Source organism: Pelodiscus sinensis, chromosome 15 (assembly GCF_049634645.1).
Source record: "Pelodiscus sinensis isolate JC-2024 chromosome 15, ASM4963464v1, whole genome shotgun sequence".
Taxonomy (NCBI): Eukaryota; Metazoa; Chordata; order Testudines; family Trionychidae; genus Pelodiscus; species Pelodiscus sinensis.
In genome coordinates, this window is record NC_134725.1 from 41,524,959 (window position 1) to 41,549,642 (window position 24,684).

The following is a 24,684-nucleotide window of genomic DNA, read 5'->3' on the forward strand; positions in this document are numbered from 1 at the left end:
GCTAGGACCCCCCACCTGTGTATGAGGCCCGGGGCCATCTGAGGCACGGATATTGCTGGGGTGTCGGAGGGGTTTTGCTCGGGAGGCTTCAGGCAGGCAGCTGAAGTGCTCTGTGAGACTGGTCTGTGGCCTATTTGGAGAGGTCACCAGTCTGGGGGCTGTAAGGAGCCCCGGATTTGAGCTATTCGCCCTGAGCGGACGCCCTCAGCTGTGCCCAGACACCGCCCAGTCTGTCACATCATTAGACTCATTTTACAGAAAACAGCGAGACAGTGATTCTTGCTCCAAAGTTCACAGCAAGGAATAGAATCCAGGCATCCTTACTTCTGTTCCCCATTACATGGCTTTTGTGTCATATACTGTACACCTGAATAATCATAAGCAAAAATTAGATTAATGATAAGGGAAACTATTTTGATAGATTCTGGTATATGTTAAAATTTAATCCCTGCTGTCTGGAGAACTACTTATAGCAGCAAAATGTCATCTAGTGCATGACAAAAACAGACCAAAGCTAAGTAATTCTAATACCAAAATCATGAATAAGAGAGCATTATTACCACCACTGGTGGTTCTGTGACAAGTATTCATTACAAAACCATTCCTTTTTACTATCTGCAGCTAGCGTTCTTCAGTCATTATTGAGGAGCCAGTTAATAACCCCTATATTTTCCAGCCCAATACATTCCATTATAAAGGGTTCTTGCAATGTTGACGTTCACACTCCATTCTCTATAGCAATGCTTTTCTGGTCAGATCTAGTTAAACTTAAAAACTTCCATTTCCATTCTCTCATTTGCATTCCTCAGGAAAAGTGTGGTAAAAGGAGGAAAAAAAACTAATGAGTCTTCTATGGTCAGGCACATGACAGTGCCAAAGTTCCAGCACCACCACCAGCAGACTGTATTGAGAACTTGGAACTGTCAGAGCAGAGGTAGTGGAGGAGCAGAAAAGTAAGAATAAGGCAAAGCAAAGGGCAGCCCTCTTTCCCCCAGCTCCAAGGCTAGGAAGGGGAAAGAAAAAAATGGCACAAGCTCCCTCCTACTAGCACCCTTTGAATCCAGCACCTGGAGCCAGCAGGCAGTTTTACCTCTAGACATAATACATGGGGCAGGAGCTTCCCTAACTTCCTCCAAGCATCTGAAGAAGTAGATTGTGCCCATGAAAGCTCATAATTTTATATGGGCTTATATGAGAGAGAGAAAAAAACATACATTTGTTAGTCTCTAAGATGCCACAGGACAGCTTGTTGTTTTTAAAGTTAAAGACTAACACAGCTATCGGTCTGAGACTATGTTAGAGGAACAGTTAGCTTCCAAAGTCAAGAACTTAAATAGGATTTTATGAAGACTGAATATTTACGGAAATGGAAGATAATAAAGTAAGAGTGCTTGCAGGCAAAAAGGTTTGACTTTCAGAGCAGCCTTACAAAAATTCCTACCAGGAAGCAGGGTCTGCTCAAAATCTAGCAACACTAGTGACAAGGTATCATATAGCAAATCCAATTAAACAATACAAAAATATATAAAAAACACTTTTTAAAAAGACAATCTTTCTAAAAGCACACCAAAAGACTCAAAATAATAAAAAAGTGCACCACCAAGTCAAAAATAAAGTTTTAAGCTAGCAATGTAAGAGAAAGATTGTGGATACCTAAGTACGTTCACGGTAGTTGCTAACTGTTAGTCATCCAATCTTTTTCCTACATTGCTAGCTTAAAACTTTATTTTTGACTTTTGAGTACACTTTTTTATTATTTTGAGTCTTTTGCTGCGCTTTTTCGAAATATTGTCTTTTTAAAGTGTTTTTTCATATTTTTTTAAAATTTTTTGTCGTTTTGATCTTAAAGTGGTCAGCTAGTGCAGCAGTCTTTTGTTGCGGCTGGCGGGGTGCCCCATGCCGGTCCCTGCACCCCCTTGGCCTGCCCACATGGGCGGCCCACACACGGCTTGCAGGCACACATGCAGCCCCTTGCAGGGTTTGTTTGGGGCTCTGCCTGTGCCAAAGGGGAGGGCCTGCCTGGCTCGCCCACAGTGGCAGTCGCATGCCAGGGACCAGGGCTGAAGGGCATGGGCTGGGCAGGGGCAGGAGGGCACATGGGAAGTTGGGGTGGGGGGGTTGGATGTTCCTGCTCCTCTGTGGTTTCCCATTCCTCTTTGATCTGCACCGGTGCAGCTGCCACTGGCTCCCTGCTTGTGACATGCGAGGACTGCGGCTGTCCTATGTAGCAGTGCTGGGCTGTTGCCGTCTCCTTTAAAGGGACCAGCATTGCTGGGAGTTGGGAGGAGGGAGGCAAAGCATGCCTGCCATGTCAGCCACAGCGTCAGCACCTTCCTACAAGTGGAGCTGCACTGCGCAGCACTCAGGCAGGCCACACCAGCGCATGCATGGGAGCTGCCGGGCAGCAGGGGGGGACGGGCGGCAGCAAGAGGCGGTGGCAGAGCATACCTGGTGCATTGGCCACTGCAGCAGTATCTCCCCACAAGTGAAGCCGCATGGCACTGCACTGAGCCAGGCCATACAGGCACATGCACAGGAGTGTGTGTGAAAGTTGAAAATCCCATGACAGACAGACAAGAACGGTGGCCGTTTAATAGAAAGATTGTCTAAAAAACAGGATAGCAAGAACTAGACATGATACACAAATCAGGAAACACCACTGCATAGATAGAATGCTCAATTTCTCGAAGAGCTCTGACTCACGTACCTGAAAAGCAGGGATGTGGACACATATCCAAGTACACTGCTAGTACACTGCTAACCAATGAGCATGGGCTCCTTGGTTAACTCTCTCAGTTACATGCATCCCCCACCCCCGCTGCCTCTGTAACAGAGGCAGCAGTGGGGGGCAGGCAAGGAGGGAAATGGGAGCCAATACTGACAGGAAACTGGCTCTCCCATAGCACCAGTTCCCACCTTTCCTCCCATGTGTAAACGTGTAACCACCAAAAAAAAATAGCAGTTACTCATTTGCACAAATGAACGCATTTTAACATCCCTACTGAGAACTGAACTTTCTGTTCATACTCCATCTCAAATGCAGCTATAATACAGGTCTTCAAATAAATACCCCCAATATAGATCAAATGTTGCTGTCAAGTCCATTATTAAAACTGAAATACCATCAAAATCATTTAACACCTTCACAAAAAATCCTAATACTTACCATGTAGGAGAGTTACATATTTTACATTTACTGAAATATTTCCCAAGATATTCACTAAAGCATCAGAAAAAGCATAATATGAAAGGGAAAAGCCAACCAGGGAAAACTAGCATTACAGAAGGGCACTGAAAAACTGTACAGTGACATTTACTCACCCTAAATATATGTTACCAAAACCAACTCAAATATATCATTAAAAGTAACACACTCTGAAGAATTACTCTGCAGTATATCATACTATCCAGTTTCCCCACCAAGATAATTACTAGATTTTTCTAATGTTTTCATTTCTTCACCTCAATTGGAAAGGACTGCTTTTATAAAAAGCCTTGCGTTTTCCTATTCCAAACTATGCAAGAAAGTCCAGTGACAAAAGTCCAAGAACAAACAAGCAACCTAGAGCCTCTCCCAACAACTTCCATACTCTTTGCAGCCAACACATTTTCTACAGCCATTTCTCTGCTTCTGGGCTGACATCAAATCTTGCACACACATTCTTAACCCTCTCAAAGTATGGCTAGAGTGCGGGGGAGGAGGGTGGGGCATGTTTCAGGATACCGTTCTGCCATGCCCAAGGAACGCATTTGCTATTCTGCTTTTTTTTGCGGAAGAGCAAACACACTCTTTTGGAAGCCCCTGTGTTCCTCATTCCACGGCAAAGAAGGGGGCTTTTGAAAGAGGGGCTTTTTTCCAAAATTTGGCCCAGTCTAGATGGGCCCTGGTCTTCCTGCAGGTCCCGGCCCCAACTGCCAGAACAGGGCCCCACCCCCCAATGGCTCCACCAAAACACAACCTCAGCCAGCTCTAGCCTGGAGCAGCCACCTGCCACCCACTCACCTTCCTGCAAAGTAAGTGGATGGGCAGAGAATTTCTTGTGCATGGCCGCGCAGGCGCACACCTTAGCAGGAACTAAGGCTGGCCACCCTATTCCTGGGGAGGCTTCACTGCGGGCTCTGCAGTATAAAGCTTATTTTAAATGTATACCGCAGAACCCCACAGCATGTAAACACTGAGATTTTCAGCTGTTACATGGTTACCTATTTAACCGATTTTTAATTTCCTTCATATACAGACATACCAAAACACCCAAAAGTTACCCTTTTTCTGTCTTGAGAATAGGATCAATCAGATCTTAAAGATATCACACGCTCTCTGCAAGTTCATTCCCAAAAAGCATAAGGTGTTGGAACTATTTTTATAAAAATATAAATACCTTAAATCAGAAGAAATACTTAAAACAGAAAGCCCTACCCATCAATTACAGGTCTGTATTACTTTGAAAGAAAAAAAATATTTTGAAAGTGGATTTTTAGATTGGGACACTCATTTGAAAATAACTTTTTCCTTAATGATTAAAAATCAGAACCAACAAACCTTAGCTTTCTTCTTCTTTTTTTTTTAAAGGTTTCTATGAGAGGACACTCTCTAAAGTTGAGTAGAAAACTTCTGTCAACATATTTTGGAATCAGAAAATCCAGTTTCTGCAAAAATCAAAACTATGTTGGAAAAATCAAAATGACATTTTTGTTTCATGACAGGTTAACTTGAATTGAAAAGTTTTGGTCTGCTGAATTTAATCTAATGTCTAATTTCAAGTCAGTTTGATATTAACCTTTGCTTGCCTGAGGCCTCATGCCTCCCAGTATCCTGTCTGGTAAAAACTCTCAGGCAGTACTACCTCTCCCATGCGGGACTATCAGAAAGTCGACCATGCAAGATTGAATTTAACGGTTACTCTTTGTGAAAGCAGGAGTGCAGAAATTGACTTTAACGGCCTTTTAAGTTGACAGAATGGCTTGGTAGTGCAAAAATCATCCTAATGCAGCAAAGTCTGACCTAAACTTCCAGCGTAAACCAAGCGTAAGTCTCTGTCTACAGTTCAGTTCCACTGGTTAACAATACTGAGAGTTCTAGTGTAAAAAAGCCAAAACCTCAAACTTGGTTCTTTAAGTACTATGTCAATTACACATACTGAATAAGGTTAAATAATATGATGCTTACAATTCCAACAATAGCCTACAGTCCCTGGAGAATCACGCTGAATTGCTTTTTTTGTTTTTTTCTCACTCATGTGCCATGAAAAATAAAAGTCATATAGACCAATTTCTACACCTGGTAACAGCTGTGAAGTCCCTCTATCTAATTATTCCTGTGTAACAATCTTAAGTAGGAGTGCATCTGCACTGCACCATTATTTCGAGATAACTCACGTCATTTCAAAATAACGCAAGCATCTACACAGCCATTCTGTTATTTCAAAATAATTTCAAAATAACAAGCGGCTTATTCCAAAATCTGTAAACCTCATTCTATGAGGAATAACACTTGTTCTGAAATAGCTATTATGAAATAAGGCGTGTGTAGAGGCTCCACTGCTGCTATTTCAAAATAGCCCTTCCCCCGGGCCATTCTAAGTTATTCATCCCCAGTGCTTCCTGGGGCTCTAAATCGAGATAGCACATCTACATTCGAGAAGCCTGCCTCAGACTAATTTTGAGGCTTACCTGCAGCGTAGATGTGCTATTTAACAATGAACTATTCTCGAATAACTTATTTTGAAATAGCCGTGCAGTGTAGAGGCACCTTAAAAAGAACAGTCAAATCCTGCTTTAAACACTATCGTCACCAAGTATAAAAAACCAGCAACACTAGTAGTATAAAAAAACTAGTAGCACTTTATAGACTAACAAAACATGTAGATGGTATCATGAGCTTTCATGGGCACAGCCCACTTCTTCAGATGACCGGTATAACTCACCACAAATAGGAAAAAAGATTTGAGTCCAGAGTCATTTTTATTATTTCTTTTCAGACAATCACATTCTTTTAATTCAGTTACATTCAACAACACAACTTTAGGTCACATAATCAATGCCTGATTATTAATATATTGTTTCAAGTTTAATTACTGAAAATAACTGATAGGTTTAAGCAATGTGACGTAAGCTGTGGGAAAACCTCTATGCTTAATGCTTGTCTCCACAAATACAATTTGTGGCAAGTAGGGATGTCGATACCTCACATGGCCTGCCACTCACTAAAGATCAGGGATGTTAGCTATTGGGTAATTGAATTGTCATGTAACCACATGAAATTTTAGCAGTTACATGACTATTTGATAGTCTCCAGCGGCAGGGGCAGCAACCAATGCACTCCTGGTCTCAGTGCTGGGGAGGCCCCTGCCACTCCGCACTGCTGCTTCTATATTATCAGAGACAGGGTGGCAGGCAGAGCCAATGCAGGCGAAGCTGATACACAGGCAGCAGTGCAGAGTGGTAGAAGCCCCTGTTCATGAGGGAGGGTCTGAGCTCCCCATGGACAGAGGCTGCTCCATGGAATGAGGGGCAGCCTGGCAGGCCCACACTCTCTTTAGACAGAGGCTGTTATACATCTCACGGAGAAATCTCTGTCCACAGGGAGCTCAGACCCCCAAAGACAGGAGCTGCTTCAGTGATAGACGCAGCAGCGCGGAGGTTGGGGGGGGGGGGGCAGGTGGCACAATGGAGCAGGTGCTTGGGGGAAACAAGCTTTTAAACCAGATCCCCCCACACCAGCTCCAGCCTGCCCCCCCTTTGCTGCATCTGTAGGAGGCAGCAAAGGGGAGAGCAGGTGGATCCGCACAGCTGGCACACTCAGGGAACTGGCGTGAAAGCTGGCTCCTGACACGTATTGGCTCCAGCTTGCCACCCTTGGTGCTACTGCCATTCTATCAGGGGCAGCAGTGCAGGGCTGTGGATCCAGTGCTCATAGGAAGCCTACTTAAAGCCAACTCCTCACAGGAATCAGCTCACCCACCCCTCTGTCTCAGATACAGTGGCTGCAAAGGGGAGGAGAAATGCATGTGGTCAACTAGACTAACCAATAAGCCTCGGCTTATAGGTTAATCATATACTCGACTACACGTTGACATCCCTACTAAAGATATGTCTACACAGCAAAGAAAAACTCACAGCTGGCTCATGCCAGCTGCCTTGGGCTCACAGGGCTTGGGCTCTAAGGCAGTTTCACTGCTGCATAGACTTCCAGGCTCTGGATTCTGGCTAGGCTCTAGGACCCAGCAGACTGGGAAGGTCCCAGAACAAAAAGCTGCTGTCTGAGCTCTGAAATCTACAAAGCAAGGAAACAGCAACACCGCCTAAGTCAGCTGGCATAGCCAGCCACAGGTTTCTCTTTGCTGCACAGACCCCAAAGGTCTGTTTGGTGCCTACTGCTGAGCACCGGCAGTTCTGTAGAGCTCCTTCTTCTACTCTCATTTCAAGAGTAGATCAAAAAGCACACTAGGAAACTTTTGTAGATAGGGAGTATGGTCAATGCTGACACACATTTGGCAGCAGGCTAATGTGAGGTACATTTACACCCAAACTTGTGGCAAGCAAAATATGTAACCAAGTCCTTAGCTTGTGTGTCTTTGTGCATTTAAGGCTTTTTCATATCCTTCTTCATATTTGGAGCATGATAACAAATCTAACCAATAATGGCTAAACAGATGAGGAGGTAGGAAGGTAAAACTGTGGTTAAAAATGTAACCATATAACCACTAAAAATCATTGCAGTTACAGAAGCAGCAGCGCACAGTGGAAGGGGGGGCTCCTCTGGAATAGGGCTAGAGTGCACTGGCTGTAGACCCAAACCCTGGAGACTATAGAATAGTCAAGTATCCAATTAAGAATTAAGAATTCATAAGGTTAATCGACTATTCAATTAACCAATATTTAACATCCCTAGCCCAAACTCCTCATGATTGCATGCCTATATGTTTACATTGACTTGGAAGATGTAAGAGACAGGAGGCATCCACCTATGTATCTTTCCCTCCAGTACATAAGAAATCATCTGTCATTACTCAACAGCATATCCATTTATCAGCGATCTTAACAGAAAGAATCCTGAGGATAGCCCCACTAAAACTTGCTGAGCACTAGTAGGGCCAAATGGAAGTATAAAAAAAGACATGTACTCTAAGGATTTTTGAGGAATGATTTAGTTGGGGTTGGTCCTGCTTTTAGCAGGGGATTGGACTCAATGACCTCCTGAGGTCTCTGCCAACCTTTTATTCTATGACTCCCAAGAGAAATGCAAGGGACCAGCATGAACCACTGCTAGAGGAGTTCAGAAAGGGCAGAAAAGTGTAGACATCCATGCTGCAGCTGCTTAAGTAGCAGACCCAGCACTTGAACCAACTGTTGACCAAGAAGTATCAAGGACATCACTTCAGTCTACACTAAAGCATAACCAATATAAGGATCATACATCCTCTATCATATTACAGGCAGTCCCCGGGTTACATCAATCCAACTTACGTCGGATCCCTAGTTACAAATGGGGGAGGGGACGCAGCTAGTGTGGGGTGCCTCCCCCACTGTTGCTGCCTCCAGCGGTGCGGGGGGTGCTTCCCCCCAGCAGAGAAGGGAGACACGGAGCTAGCACCCCCCCTCCAGCAGACCAGGGAGATGCGGAGCGGCTTTTCTCGCCGTGGAGGACGCGGGTCTGCTGGGGTGAACAAGACACCAGCCGAAAGGGGGCACCCCAGAGCGGAAAAATTAATTTCCTAGGGAACAGTAGGAGCAGCAGGCAGTGAGACCCATTGTGTTACAGTCCCCATCTTCGGAGCAACAGCTCTTTCCCTCTTCAGCACTAGAGCTGCAAGTATCTTGTTAGCATCACTTGAAATTAACAAGTCCCTTCCAGCCTGGAAGAGGTGAAGCTGAAAAATTACCCAGTGGTGTGGGTGGCAAGAATGGGGAGGAGCAGGGCAGAAGGGAAGAGGGGATAAGCCCCAACCCCACACCCTGGCTGGAGCAGAGCAGGGTAATCCCCGATGGGTCTGGTTGCAAAGTGGGTGAGTGGACAATGAGGACCCACCTGTGGCTAAACTCCTGTTCCCAACACAGAATTTTTCTTTAAAATTAATCCTGTGGATAAATTCACAAACACACTTCACAGGAAGGGATTTCCATTTTCTGCTCAGCAGAATACAACAACAGCTTTGACTGTATCAATACTTCACTGTGCTCTCCAATGACTATCGATTACACTTAATACCCATTTCACTGAACCATCTGTAGCAAATTCTATTTGGAACAGTAATATGCATTGAATAAACTCTTTTTAGTTATAAAAAACAAAGATTCTGACTATTAAATGAATAACTGGGATCTTTCAGGTACCCCAAAAGGAAGATTTGGATATAGCATGAAATACTGAAACATAGGATCAATTTTTAATTAAAATATCAACCAAAAAAACCTTCATATCAAAACAGTATGTGTTTTTCTTAGAATAAGGAAGTTGTATGAGAATCAAGGTCTTTTCCACCTAACGCCAATTCCCCGTCCCCCCAAAATATGTACCAGTTCCGACTTACATACAAATTCAACTTAAGAACAAACCTACAGTCCCTATCTTGTACGTAACCTGGGGACTGGATATAGTTTCCTCTATATCCTGTGGTGAAATGCGTGCACACGTGTGTACTTTCCCTGTGTGCTGTCCAAACTCTACACAGATAGTTGGCTCAGCTGACCTAAAGCAAACTGCCCAAGCACTATAAGATCTGTTAATGAACAAGAAAAGCCAGCCAGGTTTATTGTTGGCGAAGCACAGTCATATCATCTGGTAGACTCTAAGGATACGTCTAGACTACATGTCTCTGGCGACAGAGGCATGTAGATTAGACTACCCAGCATAGGAAAATGAAGCGGCGATTTAAATAATTGCCGCTTCATTTAAATTTATATGGCTGCCGCGCTGAGCCGATCAGCTGTTTGTCGGCTCAGCGCAGTAATCTGGACGCTCCGCGGTCGACATCAAAGGCATTTGTCGACCTCCCAGGTATGCCTCCTGGGATGAGGCATACCTGGGAGGTCGACAAATGCCTTTGATGTCGACCGCGGAGCGTCCAGACTACCGTGCTGAGCCGACAAACAGCTGATCGGCTCAGCGCGGCAGCCATGTAAATTTAAATGAAGCGGCGATTATTTAAATCGCCGCTTCATTTTCGTATGCCGGGTAGTCTAATCTACATGCCTGTCACCAGAGGCTTGTAGTCTAGACATACCCTAAGAAGACAGTAAGACGTGTGTCTGTGACAGTGGCAATAGCTCAGACAGTGGTAGGGCTGTCCACTGCTTTCTAGACTGGACAAATATACTCTCTCTGAAATATGTATTTATACACTGATATAAATAAATTACACACCATCATCCTGACCTTATTTGAGAGCAGTGTGATTCTATTATTCCGGAGGGGAATATTTTTGTACCGTTCTTGATATTGGGATATTCTGATACCACTTGATATTGGGATGTATTAGCATGAGTACTCTGTACTTAACACTTCTTAGGTTATGTGTATCTCTGTAGTATCAGTCCCCTTCTTGCCAGATTCTGTGAGAAGGTCTTGCCTCATACCAGGCCTCTGATGCAAGGGCTTATATATCAGGTTCTCTTCATACTATATACCCTACCACAATGGACCAAAACTCAGGGAACTGCTTTCATTATGTGTTCTGTTTGTTATCTGTGATGCACAGACATCAAGTCTGCACATGACACTTTGCATAAGACACTGCATACCACAGCTACAACCAGTGCTTTTTTTGTGACAGTATGCACTGGTACAGCATACCAGCACCCTTTTTTGTGAGCATTCTTGCTGCGTTGCTTTCCCCGGTACAGCCCCCGGCCCCGAGAGCAATCGCGCCACGGGGTACAGCTTAGCTGGGCCAGCAGGAGGGGGCGGAAAAGTAGCATGCGGCTCAGCTGGATGGGGGAGGGGCGGAAAAGCAGTGGGCGGCTCAGCTGGGTTGGGGGAGTGGAAAAGCGGCGGGCGGCTCAGCTGGGCTGGGGGAGTGGAAAAGCGGCGGGCAGCTCAGCTGGGCTGGGGGGGGCGGAAAAGCGGCGGGCAGCTCAGCTGGGCTGGGGGGGCGGAAAAGCGGCGGGCAGCTCAGCTGGGCTGGGGGGGCGGAAAAGCGGCGGGCAGCTCAGCTGGGCTGGGGGGGCGGAAAAGCAGTGGGCAGCTCAGCTGGGCTGGGGGGGCGGAAAAGCAGTGGGCAGCTCAGCTGGGCTGGGGGGGCGGAAAAGCAGTGGGCAGCTCAGCTGGGCTGGGGGGGCGGAAAAGCAGTGGGCAGCTCAGCTGGGCTGGGGGGGCGGAAAAGCAGTGGGCAGCTCAGCTGGGCTGGGGGGGCGGAAAAGCAGTGGGCAGCTCAGCTGGGCTGGGGGGGCGGAAAAGCAGTGGGCAGCTCAGCTGGGCTGGGGGGGCTCAGTGAACCGACACTAGAAGCGTAGTGAGGAGGCGGCAGTTGCCCCTGGGCCCAATGCTAGCTGGAGTGAGACTGGAGTGCACGCCACACAGGCCTATGTGAAGCATAGAGCAGTGAGCCGGGAGTTGGGCCATGTGCTGCCTCCCTGTATACACTGCGAGCTAAGGCAGCCAGCCGGCGGCAGGAGCAGCCACTTTAAAGATAGGGTTACCTTACCCGTCCCATCCCTCCAGTGCCTGGCTCTGTGGGAAAGGAATTTGGAAGGGGGGAGGGTACACTGGTGGTGCCTGGCTCTGGGAGAGGGTTGGGAGCATTGGGACAGAGGGGCTGAGGTGCCAGGCTCTGGGGAAGGGGTCGGAATGGAGAAGTGGGGGTGAGGATGCCTGGCTCTGAGGGATGGAGGAGTCAGTTTTGGTCCTGGCAGTGCTTTTTTTGTGATGGTACTTCCCTATTTTCCCAGCATACCGGAACTGAATGGCATTCTGGCGTACTGGTCCACTTGGAACATGTGGGTATTTAAGGGGCTGTGACTGCATTTTTGTATCCTGGTGCAGCTTTTTTTTTTTTTTTTTCTTTTTTCTCAACAACTTTCCCCTGGAGTACCGGCAGCTTTTTCCTTACAACAAAGCACTGGCTAGTACAGTCAAAGTTGTTTACAAGTTACCACTTCTTTTCTGTGATGCTGAACATACAAGGTTAAAGTAAATGCTGGGTGAAAGATGGTGCATTTTTATTATGCTTTCCAGCTCTACAGAAACTGCCTGCAATATTAGAGAGTAATTTGTGTAACCAGAAAGATTTTCCACACACACCTCAATTTAAAAAATTAAGCGTTTATATAGTCTGCAGTCCATGCATACTACCAAAGTCTTTGTGGAAATACATCAGCAGTTCTTTTTAACTGTTGCTCGCATACATAATTTTTCATATTTCAATACAGGCAGTCCCCGAGTTACGCGGATCCGACTTACGTCGGATCCGCAGTTACGAACAGGGTTCCTCTCCCTGGTCTCCAGCAGACCAGGGAGAGGAAGCAAAGCGGTGGAACACGTGGGCAGCGGACAGGGCTGTCCGCTGCCCACGCACTCTGAGGCTTGGCTCTGCTTTGCCCCCTTCCCCCGGTCTGCAGACCAGAGGGAGGGGGGGGGCAAAGCAGAGCCAAGCCGCGGAGCGCCCGGCCAGCTGACAGCCCAGAGCGTCTGGGCTGTCAGCTGATCGCGCGCTCTGCAGCTTGGCTCTGCTTTGCCCCCCCCCATCCCCCTGGTCTGCAGACCAGGGGGACGGGGGGGGGGGCAAAGCAGAGCCAAGCAGAGCCAAGCCGCGGAGCGCGCGATCAGCTGACAGCCCAGACGCGTCTGGGCTGTCAGCTGGCAGCGCGCTCCGCGGCTTGGCTCTGCTTTGCCCCCCCCCCCCATCCCGCTGGTCTGCAGACCAGGAGGAGGGGGGGGAGCAAAGCAGAGCAAAGCCGCGGAACACGCGGGCAGTGGACAGCCACGGCGCGTCTGGGCTGTCCCGCTGCCCCTGTGCTCCATGGCTTTGCTCCAGACACCTGTGGTACAGCAGCTGGGGTGCTGCCAGTTGGTCCCGTAGCGCTGCTCTGGGCGCTACTGGACCAACCGGGCAGCACCCCAGCTGTTCTGCCCCAGGCTCCTGATTCAGCCACTGCTGGTCAGATTCAGCAGCGGCTGAATCAGGACGCCTGGGGCAGAGCAGCTTGGATGCTGCTGGGTTGGTCCAGTAGCGCCGAGGAGCGGCGGCGCTACTGGACCAACCCAGCAGCACCCCAGCTGCTCTGCCCCAGGCATCCCCAAGTCAGCCGCTGCTGAAACTGACCAGTGGCTGACTACAGGAAGCCCCTGCCCCGGGCTTCCTGGAATCAGCCGCTGATCAGTTTCAGCAGCAGCTGACTTGGGGATGCCTGGGGTTCTTAAGTTGAATCTGTATGTAAGTCAGAACTGGCGTCCAGATTCAGCCGCTGTTGAAACTGATCAGTTTCAGCAGCGGCTGAATCTGGACGCCAGTTCCGACTTACATACAGATTCAACTTAAGAACAAACCTACAGTCCCTATCTTGTACGTAACCCGAGGACTGCCTGTACAATAACCCTTAAAATTCTTTAAACCAAGTCTATCAAAACAAACTCAAACTGTGTATAAACACAATGTACTAACAACAGTTACTCTACTAGTGATCCCATAGACTTAATCCTGTTATTTATTGCCTACTGTCAAAAAAAAGCATTCAAAGCTTCCCTCACCTTAACTGCATTGGGAATGGTACTGTTAAATCAAACTACTTTTAAGATACTTGAATTCAGCAGATAGCTTGTTCTCCCCATAAACATAAACTGGCAACATGATCTCACAGATCTTATGCACTACACATCACAGAGCACTAACTTTGAGAACATTTTCCTCGCTGAGACTGAGCTTTGTCATGAGACATCTCCATTGGCCCTTCAGTCTCCAAAGACCACACCCCATGTTAATTTGGCAACCGCTTAGATGACAGACCTTTCCATGCATCTGTCCAGTTTGCCAGGGAAACAAAGGGTAGGTAGGATCACCCAGGAGGATGACTGCTGCAGAAAACATATTAATGACCATTGGAAAAGTCTGCTAAAAATTCCTTGCTTTCAGCCTGTCAGAAAGTCAAGAAGTGATGAACTTTCCTAGACCAGCCAGCATGTATATCAATAAAGCTTCCATGACTTGACTAACCACAGAGAAGTACTTCCTTTGGTTTATATACTCTGAGATTGGCAGCATATAGAATGAGAGACTTGTATCCCAACATCACAATTTACTCCCCCAGCCCGGACTCTACAACCTATGGTTCTCGAGCCAAATACGGCACAATATGTCTCTTTTGTCATTCCCAAAATACATGCAACTTTTTAAATTAAAATGAAAACTTCAAAATTTTAAAACCGCATAATTACTCAGTTTGAATGTCTGCATGAACCTGAATTTGACCAGTTATAATGTAAACGTCAAAGAAATATGCAAAAAGATGCAGCAGCAGAAGTCCCATTAAATAAAGTTTGGGAGTACAATGTTTCATTCATGCTATTATTGTCAATTATCAATAATATTAAGTTGTATATTTTCAGTCATGCACATGGGCATTCTTATAGCGCTCTTTGTTGACCACTTGTTCTGAATTTTGATGTAGTTTGGCTCTTTGGTTTGAAAAGGTTGCTGGCCCCTACCCCATACACAGCTCTAGCAACATGGACTTTTACAATCAAAAGTGCTAGAGCCACTACTGGTCATACCAGGTTTGCATGATGATCCAGACACATTGGTCTCTATTTTGAACAGACCTAAAAGAGCTCCTTCACCAGCTGCAGTTGTTTGGTGAGTAGTAATAGCATATCCCTGTCCACTCATGTTATCTTCACAAAATAGGACTGTATGCCCTCTCCTTATAATGGAGAAAAGCATTGCAGACCTCTGTGTCATATCCATGTTAGAGAAAACAAAATCTTGTAAAGAGCTTTCAGATCTATTCATGAAGAGTGCAAGATAAGAGAAAAGTACTGTTATTTTACTCCAAATGGCGACAATTCCCTCAGACATGTGTGGATATCCCACAACACTGGGTCACTGACCGGCAATACAGAAGGACACTTTTCCCACAAAATCCATGTGTCCCAAAGCAGCATGCAGGACATTAGATCACCTTTTTTGCCATTGCAACTTTGCCTGATTCCATGTGGACACAGCAGTCTGGCACAAGTGGCTGAATGTAAACATGCTCTCCACACATGTTTAAATTTTCTAGTGTGGATAAGAACAACCCTAACTCCTAGGTATTTTTCATCACACCTAATACTATGCTAAGGGCATAAGCACGATCTGCGCCCAGAGCAGTGCCAGCGTGTCTCTGCATAGCTGCAAATGAGCCATTTCCCTGCTACACCACAGTTATGGGGCAAGAGCTGTGAAGCCCCTCTGGCCAGGCAGCCCACCCATGCACCAGCCCTCCCCACCCATCTCCCACCAAGTCCCACCTGCCCAAGCCCTGCCTCAGCCCAGTAGCAGGGAACCGAAGGGGAGAGTGCAGGTGCTTGAGGGAAGGCGGGAAGGAGTTAAGGGGCTCAGCGAGCAGGTTTCCACTCCGGCAGTGGAGAGGAGAGAAGCGGGTGTGAGGGGTTCACTCCAGGCGAGGGGAGGGAAGGGAAAGGAAGGAGCGAGCAGGGGAGGGGTTCACTCCAGGCAGAGGGAGGGAAGAAACGAGCAGGGGGAGTTCGCTCCAGGCGGGGGGGGGGAGAAGCGAGCAGGGGGGTTCGCTCCAGGCGGAGAGAGGGGGGAGAAGCGAGCGGGGGGGTTCGCTCCAGGCGGGGGGGAGAAGCAAGCAGGGGGGCAGAAGCGAGCAGGGGGGGTTCGCTCCAGGCAGGGGGGGAGAAGCGAGCAGGGGGGGGTTTGCTCCAGGTGGGGGGGGAGAAGCGAGCGGGGGGGGTTTGCTCCAGGCGGGGGGGGGGGAGAAGCGAGCGGGGGGGTTCGCTGCAGGCGGAGAGAGGGGGGAGAAGCGAGCGGGGGGGCAGAAGCGAGCGGGGGGGGGTTCGCTCCAGGCGGGGGGAGAGAAGTGAGCGGGGGGGTTCGCTCCAGGCGGGGGGAGAGAAGCGAGCGGGGGGGGGTTCGCTCCAGGTGGGGGGAGAGAAGCGAGCGGGGGGGGGGGTTCGCTCCAGGCGGGAGGGGAGAAGCGAGCGGGGGGGGGGGTTCGCTCCAGGCGGGAGGGGAGAAGCAAGCGGGGGGGGTTCGCTCCAGGGAGGGGAGAAGCAAGCGGGGGGGGGGGTTCGCTCCAGGCGGGGGGGGAGAAGCAAGCGGGGGGGGGTTCGCTCCAGGCGGGGGGGGAGAAGCGAGCGGGGGGGGTTCGCTCCAGGCGGGGGGGAGAAGCGAGCGGGGGGGGGGTTCGCTCCAGGCGGGGGGGAGAAGCGAGCGGGGGGGGTTCGCTCCAGGCGGGGGGGGAGAAGCGAGCGTGGGGGAGGTTCGCTCCAGGCGGGGGGGGAGAAGCGAGCGTGGGGGGGTTCGCTCCAGGCGGGGGGGGGGAGAAGCGAGCGTGGGGGGGGTTCGCTCCAGGCGGGGGGGGGAGAAGCGAGCGGGGGGGTTCGCTCCAGGCGGGGGGGGAGAAGCGAGCGGGGGGGGTTCGCTACAGGCGGGGGGGGAGAAGCGAGCGGGGGGGGTTCGCTGCAGGCGGAGAGAGGGGGGAGAAGCGAGCGGGGGGGCAGAAGCGAGCGGGGGGGGTTCGCTACAGGCGGGGGGGGAGAAGCGAGCGGGGGGGTTCGCTGCAGGCGGAGAGAGGGGGGAGAAGCGAGCGGGGGGGCAGAAGCGAGCGGGGGGGGTTCGCTCCAGGCGGGGGGAGAGAAGCGAGCGGGGGGGTTCGCTCCAGGCGGGGGGGGGAGAAGTGAGCGTGGGGGGGGTTCGCTCCAGGCGGGGGGGGGAGAAGCGAGCGGGGGGGTTCGCTCCAGGCGGGGGGGGGAGAAGCGAGCGGGGGGGGGGTTCGCTCCAGGCGGGAGGGGAGAAGCAAGCGGGGGGGGTTCGCTCCAGGGAGGGGAGAAGCAAGCGGGGGGGGGGGTTCGCTCCAGGCGGGGGGGGAGAAGCAAGCGGGGGGGGGTTCGCTCCAGGCGGGGGGGAGAAGCGAGCGGGGGGGGGTTCGCTCCAGGCGGGGGGGGAGAAGTGAGCGGGGGGGGGGGTTCGCTCCAGGCGGGGGGGAGAAGCGAGCGGGGGGGGTTCGCTCCAGGCGGGGGGGGAGAAGCGAGCGTGGGGGAGGTTCGCTCCAGGCGGGGGGGGAGAAGCGAGCGTGGGGGGGTTCGCTCCAGGCGGGGGGGGAGAAGCGAGCGTGGGGGGGGTTCGCTCCAGGCGGGGGGGGGAGAAGCGAGCGGGGGGGGTTCGCTACAGGCGGGGGGGGAGAAGCGAGCGGGGGGGGTTCGCTGCAGGCGGAGAGAGGGGGGAGAAGCGAGCGGGGGGGCAGAAGCGAGCGGGGGGGGGTTCGCTACAGGCGGGGGGGGAGAAGCGAGCGGGGGGGTTCGCTGCAGGCGGAAAGAGGGGGGAGAAGCGAGCGGGGGGGCAGAAGCGAGCGGGGGGGGGTTCGCTCCAGGCGGGGGGAGAGAAGTGAGCGGGGGGGTTCGCTCCAGGCGGGGGGAGAGAAGCGAGCGGGGGGGGGTTCGCTCCAGGTGGGGGGAGAGAAGCGAGCGGGGGGGGGGTTCGCTCCAGGCGGGAGGGGAGAAGCGAGCGGGGGGGGGGGTTCGCTCCAGGCGGGAGGGGAGAAGCAAGCGGGGGGGGTTCGCTCCAGGGAGGGGAGAAGCAAGCGGGGGGGGGGGTTCGCTCCAGGCGGGGGGGGAGAAGCAAGCGGGGGGGGGTTCGCTCCAGGCGGGGGGGGAGAAGCGAGCGGGGGGGGTTCGCTCCAGGCGGGGGGGAGAAGTGAGCGGGGGGGGGGTTCGCTCCAGGCGGGGGGGAGAAGCGAGCGGGGGGGGTTCGCTCCAGGCGGGGGGGGAGAAGCGAGCGTGGGGGAGGTTCGCTCCAGGCGGGGGGGGAGAAGCGAGCGTGGGGGGGTTCGCTCCAGGCGGGGGGGGGAGAAGCGAGCGTGGGGGGGGTTCGCTCCAGGCGGGGGGGGGAGAAGCGAGCGGGGGGGTTCGCTCCAGGCGGGGGGGGAGAAGCGAGCGGGGGGGGTTCGCTACAGGCGGGGGGGGAGAAGCGAGCGGGGGGGGTTCGCTGCAGGCGGAGAGAGGGGGGAGAAGCGAGCGGGGGGGCAGAAGCGAGCGGGGGGGGTTCGCTACAGGCGGGGGGGGAGAAGCGAGCGGGGGGGTTCGCTGCAGGCGGAGAGAGGGGGGAGAAGCGAGCGGGGGGGCAGAAGCGAGCGGGGGGGGTTCGCTCCAGGCGGGGGGAGAGAAGCGAGCGGGGGGGTTCGCTCCAGGCGGGGGGGGGAGAAGTGAGCGTGGGGGGGGTTCGCTCCAGGCGGGGGGGGGAGAAGCGAGCGGGGGGGTTCGCTCCAGGCGGGGGGGGGAGAAGCGAGCGGGGGGGGGGTTCGCTCCAGGCGGGAGGGGAGAAGCAAGCGGGGGGGGTTCGCTCCAGGGAGGGGAGAAGCAAGCGGGGGGGGGGGTTCGCTCCAGGCGGGGGGGGAGAAGCAAGCGGGGGGGGGTTCGCTCCAGGCGGGGGGGAGAAGCGAGCGGGGGGGGGTTCGCTCCAGGCGGGGGGGAGAAGTGAGCGGGGGGGGGGTTCGCTCCAGGCGGGGGGGAGAAGCGAGCGGGGGGGGTTCGCTCCAGGCGGGGGGGGAGAAGCGAGCGTGGGGGAGGTTCGCTCCAGGCGGGGGGGGAGAAGCGAGCGTGGGGGGGTTCGCTCCAGGCGGGGGGGGAGAAGCGAGCGTGGGGGGGGTTCGCTCCAGGCGGGGGGGGGAGAAGCGAGCGGGGGGGGTTCGCTACAGGCGGGGGGGGAGAAGCGAGCGGGGGGGGTTCGCTGCAGGCGGAGAGAGGGGGGAGAAGCGAGCGGGGGGGCAGAAGCGAGCGGGGGGGGGTTCGCTACAGGCGGGGGGGGGAGAAGCGAGCGGGGGGGTTCGCTGCAGGCGGAAAGAGGGGGGAGAAGCGAGCGGGGGGGCAGAAGCGAGCGGGGGGGGTTCGCTCCAGGCGGGGGGAGAGAAGCGAGCGGGGGGGTTCGCTCCAGGCGGGGGGGAGAAGCGAGCGTGGGGGAGGTTCGCTCCAGGCGGGGGGGGAGAAGCGAGCGTGGGGGGGTTCGCTCCAGGCGGGGGGGGAGAAGCGAGCGTGGGGGGGGTTCGCTCCAGGCGGGGGGGGAGAAGCGAGCGGGGGGGGTTCGCTCCAGGCGGGGGGGGAGAAGCGAGCGTGGGGGGGGTTCGCTCCAGGCGGGGGGGGAGAAGCGAGCGGGGGGGGTTCGCTACAGGCGGGGGGGGAGAAGCGAGCGGGGGGGGTTCGCTGCAGGCGGAGAGAGGGGGGAGAAGCGAGCGGGGGGGCAGAAGCGAGCGGGGGGGGGTTCGCTACAGGCGGGGGGGGAGAAGCGAGCGGGGGGGTTCGCTGCAGGCGGAAAGAGGGGGGAGAAGCGAGCGGGGGGGCAGAAGCGAGCGGGGGGGGTTCGCTCCAGGCGGGGGGAGAGAAGCGAGCGGGGGGGTTCGCTCCAGGCGGGGGGAGAGAAGCGAGCGGGGGGGTTCGCTCCAGGCGGGGGGAGAGAAGCGAGCAGGGGGGGGTTCGCTCCAGGCGGGAGGGGAGAAGCGAGCAGGGGGGGGGTTCGCTCCAGGCGGGAGGGGAGAAGCAAGCGGGGGGGGGGGTTCGCTCCAGGCGGGGGGGAGAAGCAAGCGGGGGGGGGGGTTCGCTCCAGGCGGGGGGGGAGCTGCAAGCGGGGGGGGGTTCGCTCCAGGCGGGGGGGAGAAGCGAGCGGGGGGGGTTCGCTCCAGGCGGGGGGGAGAAGCGAGCGGGGGGGGGTTCGCTCCAGGCGGGGGGGGAGAAGCGAGCGTGGGGGGGGTTCGCTCCAGGCGGGGGGGGGAGAAGCGAGCGTGGGTGGGGTTCGCTCCAGGCGGGGGGGGGAGAAGCGAGCGTGGGTGGGGTTCGCTCCAGGCGGGGGGGGGGAGAAGCGAGCGGGGGGGTTCGCTCCAGGCGGGGGGGGGGGAGAAGCGAGCGGGGGGGTTCGCTCCAGGCGGGGGGGGGGAGAAGCGAGCGGGGGGGTTCGCTCCAGGCGGGGGGGGGAGAAGCGAGCGGGGGGGGGTTCGCTCCAGGCGGGGGGGAGAAGCGAGCGGGGGGGGGTTCGCTCCAGGCGGGGGGGGAGAAGCGAGCGTGGGGGGGGTTCGCTCCAGGCGGGGGGGGGAGAAGCGAGGGGGGGGTCCGCTCCAGGCAGGGGGGGAGAAGCGAGCGGGGGGGGTTCGCTCCAGGCGGGGGGGGGGAGAAGCGAGCGGGGGGGGGGTTCGCTCCAGGCGGGGGGGTTCGCTCCAGGCGGGGGGGGGAGAAGCGAGGGGGGGGGGGTTCGCTCCAGGCGGGGGGGTTCGCTCCAGGCGGGGGGGGGAGAAGCGAGGGGGGGGGTCCGCTCCAGGCAGGGGGGGAGAAGCGAGCGGGGGGGGTTCGCTCCAGGCGGGGGGGGGAGAAGCGAGCGGGGGGGGGGTTCGCTCCAGGCGGGGGGGTTCGCTCCAGGCGGGGGGGGGAAAAGCGAGGGGGGGGTTCGCTCCAGGCGGGGGGGGGAGAAGCGAGGGGGGGGGGTTCGCTCCAGGCGGGGGGGGGGGAGAAGCGAGCGGGGGGGGTCCGCTCCAGGCAGGGGGGGAGAAGCGAGCGGGGGGGGGGTTCGCTCCAGGCGGGGGGGGGAGAAGCGAGCGGGGGGGGTTCGCTCCAGGCAGGGGGGGAGAAGCGAGCGGGGGGGGTTCGCTCCAGGCGGGGGGGGAGAAGCGAGCGGGGGGGGGGGGGTTCGCTCCAGGCGGGGGGGGGAGAAGCGAGGGGGGGGTCCGCTCCAGGCAGGGGGGGATAAGCGAGCGGGGGGGGGGGTTTGCTCCAGGCGGGGTTGGGAGTAGCGAGGGGGGGGTCCGCTCCAGGCGGGGGGGGGAGAAGCGGGGGGGGAGAAGCGAGGGGGGGGTCCGCTCCAGGCGGGGGGAGGGGGAGGGGGAGGGTTGCTGAGGAGCCGGAGTCGCCGCCTCCCCCTCCCCGCACCGGGCGCCCGGCCCCAACTTACTCCGGGAGGCTGCGGGTCCCGTCGCTGCTGCCGCCGCTCGCGAGCCCAGCCCCCAGCGGCGGCCCCCGGCGGGGCGGGCGGCGGCGCCTGTTGCTCCATGGAGCTCGCGCCGGCTCCTCCCCCTCAGGGGAGCGCCGCCCCCCCCACTCGGGGCCGCGCTGCTCCGGCCCCGCCCCTGGGCGCGCTCTGCGCCCCTCCCCCACGCCCGCGCGCGGGCCCTGAGGCGCCTGGCGGGGCGGGCTCGTGCGGGCGGGCGGGGGGTGCGGGGCCCGGCTAAACCCTCCCCCGCCAGCCCGCGCGCGCCAGGGCACAGCCCCGCGGGGCCGCGCGCGGGGAGCTCGGCGCGGCGCAGGGCGAGACACCCTCCCCCCGCGGCCGCCGCTGCACGTTCTCCCGCGCGTGTCCCCGGCCAGCGGCAGCCGGCGGCCCTGGCACCTCGCGCACGAAGCTGAGCCGCTACCTGAGGGGCAGAAGCGGAGACTCCTCCCGGCCGCCCAGCGCTGGCCCGGCGGGGCAGCTCAGTAGAAGTGCCTGGAAGGAGCAAGGTCTGTTCGTCCGTCCGCTCTCCGCTGTGTCCTGTGCGAGGCATGAACAGAGCTGGGTTCCCTCAGCCTTAGGCAGTAGCATCCCCTCCTCCCTCGACTTGAGATTCCTCTTTGCACAGCCCCTTCTCCCACTTGTTAGTTACCTATCATGACCAAGGCTGAGTTTGGTACAGATATTTTTATCAAGTCAGGGACAGGACCTGGTCAAACTGCGGAAGCTAGATCCCATCATCCTTGGCTGATGGCCCAAGCCTTGCCATCTGGGGCAGAAGTTGTAGAGGTCACATAAAAATCACAGCATGTCACTCTCAGCTTTTGCTATGGCCCATATGTCTGTTTCAGTCCCTGCTTTCCACAATACAATCCCTCAACTCACAAATGAATGTCTGAATAATATCTTGATTGCTAAGGATTAGAAACATAGCCCTGTGGTATGGATCCATCATTCAACTATAGAAATATTTGAACATTTTTTTCCAACACTGAGAAATTTATTATATCCATCTAGTTACAGACCTGGGCAAAATACATCGCACAGGATGAATCCAGCTCACCAAGCCACTGGAGTCAGCCCTGGACACAGTGCAGAGCCCCACCCACATATGCTCAGAAAAGCAGGGGCCCAGATTCTGTGTGTTTCTCAGCTGAGACACGCAGGGGAGGGGGGGGAGAAAGGGGCACGAGGGGAAGCTTCATGTGCTGCCCCACCCTCAGCACAAACCTCTTGGCAGGTTTCTGGCCAATGAGAGCTACCTGTCTGAATAACAAGGAGCATAGAAAGCACCCGCCCTTCAGGCTCAGTCACCCATGCTGCAGCCCGGGCAGGAGCAGGCAGGCTGCCTCAGAAATATGCTGCACTCCTGGCCAGGAGTCACCTAAGTAAGTCTCCTAGCCAAAGCCTGCCTCTGGCATTCCAGCCCCTCTTTACCAACCCTCTGCCCCCCATTCCTGCCCCCCTACCTCACATAACCCAAACCCTCTACCCCTTCCTGCACCCCTATCCTCTCCCAGAACTTGCACCCCACTCCCCTGACCCAGGCTCCAACTCAAACCTCTGCACTCCAGGTCACACTCCGTTCCTCTCCTAGGGCACAACCCAAACCTTCACACCCCAATCCAGTGCTTCAGATCACAACCAGCTCCTTCACCTAAATTCCCTCCCAGACCTCAAAGTCAGCCCCTTCACCTCCAAGGCCTTACCCCAGCTCCCTTCTGCACCCAGTCTCCATCCCATACCCTGCACCTCCTCCATTAATCCCTTGACTAATTTCCAAAATCTTGGAGTGCCCCTCCCCATCAAAAATTTTGCCCACTCCTGATCTAGTAGGGTTGGACTATTAGGATTCTTTTTGTTCTTGTTTAGAGATTTTCTTTAAGAACTTCTTGACAAGTATGGGGTACCATTCCAGTAAGCATGTGCATAAGCAGTGAGTTATATGGGCCGATGGTACCCTGACACTAGGAATATTCCTAGCTCAGGACTAGACTCAACTGAAACTTTCTACATGCCTTTGCTCCCTGTTGCCTGCATCCCCTGACTCTCCTGCTGCCCCATGCACTCACTCCCTGTGCTTCTCCCAGCCCCACCCACAACTCCCAAGTGATTTTAAATGCCACTGCCAGGGGAGGGTGCCCCCAGGTAAGTGTGGCACCACACCCATTCATTCCACCCACACTATGCATCCACTCTCTCTAGAGGCTGCACCCCTCCCTCACTCAAGCTTGCTCTCAAAGCCTCACGCAGGTGGTGGTGGACAGAGAGTTTGAGTGGAGGAGCGGTGCAGGCACTGGACATTTTGAGCACCACCAACATTTTTGCAAACCTGATGCCCCTGGACACAACCATGCATTTCCTGCACTCTGGAGAGATTAAAATAATTGATTTGGCCCAATCAAAACACAATAAGTTATTTTCCTTATCAGCAAGGTTTTGCAAAACAGTCCACATCACTCTGTCTACTTTTTTCACACGGCTCACGAGCCTTTCCCATTCTGAGAGACTCTCCGAGTACTTCATGCTCACAACTGTTTTCCCCTTTGGGTCATTCCCTAGACTGAGAGCAGGGCATCCCTTTTGTAACACGTAGTGCTTTCTGCCTGTACTATGGATCTCTGTCACACGCTCCTTCTGATCAGAGCTTCACAAACTCCACATTAGGTCGGAATTTCACCCTGTCTGCTACTGCCATAGAGCAGCACAGATTTACAGAACAGCTTGGATCTCTCAATGTAGAAAGCCAGGACACATCTAACTTTGCAGAGTGGAAACATCACTCTGAATTCCTGTCCTCTTTTGGGAAGAAAACTGGCAGGAAAACAGCCTGATTACTATGGACTAGCGGGGCCACCATTGGGAGGAATGATTTGAGTGGGAGCACAGTTGAACCTTGTCCTTACAGAACCTCATATACAGGGGTTCTGATATAAGGGCACTAATTTGTAAGACCCTTTCTGGCCAAGATGATCACGACCAGGAAGGTGACCTTCCAAGAGAGAGATGACAGAAAGCACAATGCCAGTGGCTCAAACTGGGAAGGGGCCAGGAGTCTTGACATGACCATTAGGTCCCATGGTGGGATTGGTTTGTGAATTTGGGAGTAAAGTCTCTCTAATCTCATGAGGAAACAGATGGACATTTCATGGGAGAAGTCTGCTTTACCATCCACCAGGTGGTGGAAGGCTGAGATTATTGCTAGGTGCTCCTTGATATGATGCTAGGGCCTGACCTTGTTACTTCAGATGGAGCATGTATTCTAACACAGACTAGAAGGGCTAACAAGTCAAAGAGAGACCATCTTGGGAAAACCACACTGAAAACATGTTTCCACCTGGCTAGGTAAGTTGTTCTGTAATAGGAAGCCATCTCCTAAAGCAAGACCTACTGGACTTGTTTTAAAAAATGCCTGATCCACTGGATTCAGCCATGGAGCATGGTGTGGTGGAAGGCCTTGAGGATCAGGTTTGGGCAGGGTGTTAGTAGCAGAGGGTCACTAATGACAGACTCAGCAATGTGTGGAACCAGTGTTGTTGTGGTAATGCAGAGGCTATAAGGA

The 24,684-nt window shown here is 54.5% G+C and overlaps 1 protein-coding gene across 4 annotated transcripts in view; it reads right to left on the minus strand.

Moving 5' to 3' along the window:
- TTC28 (tetratricopeptide repeat domain 28) overlaps positions 1-21,690 on the minus strand; it is a 590,183-nt gene extending 568,493 nt beyond the window's left edge. For 2 of the 4 annotated variants that reach the window (XM_075898910.1, XM_075898909.1), the window contains exon 1: positions 21,547-21,690. In XM_075898910.1, coding sequence (XP_075755025.1) covers positions 21,547-21,675 — 129 coding nt within the window. In that variant the 5' untranslated portion in view covers positions 21,676-21,690. Of the gene's footprint in view, positions 1-4,540; positions 4,648-21,086; positions 21,237-21,546 lie in introns of those variants that run through there. The other 2 variants (XM_075898913.1, XM_075898911.1) reach the window with 2 other exon arrangements.
- Positions 21,691-24,684: the final 2,994 nt, after the last annotated feature.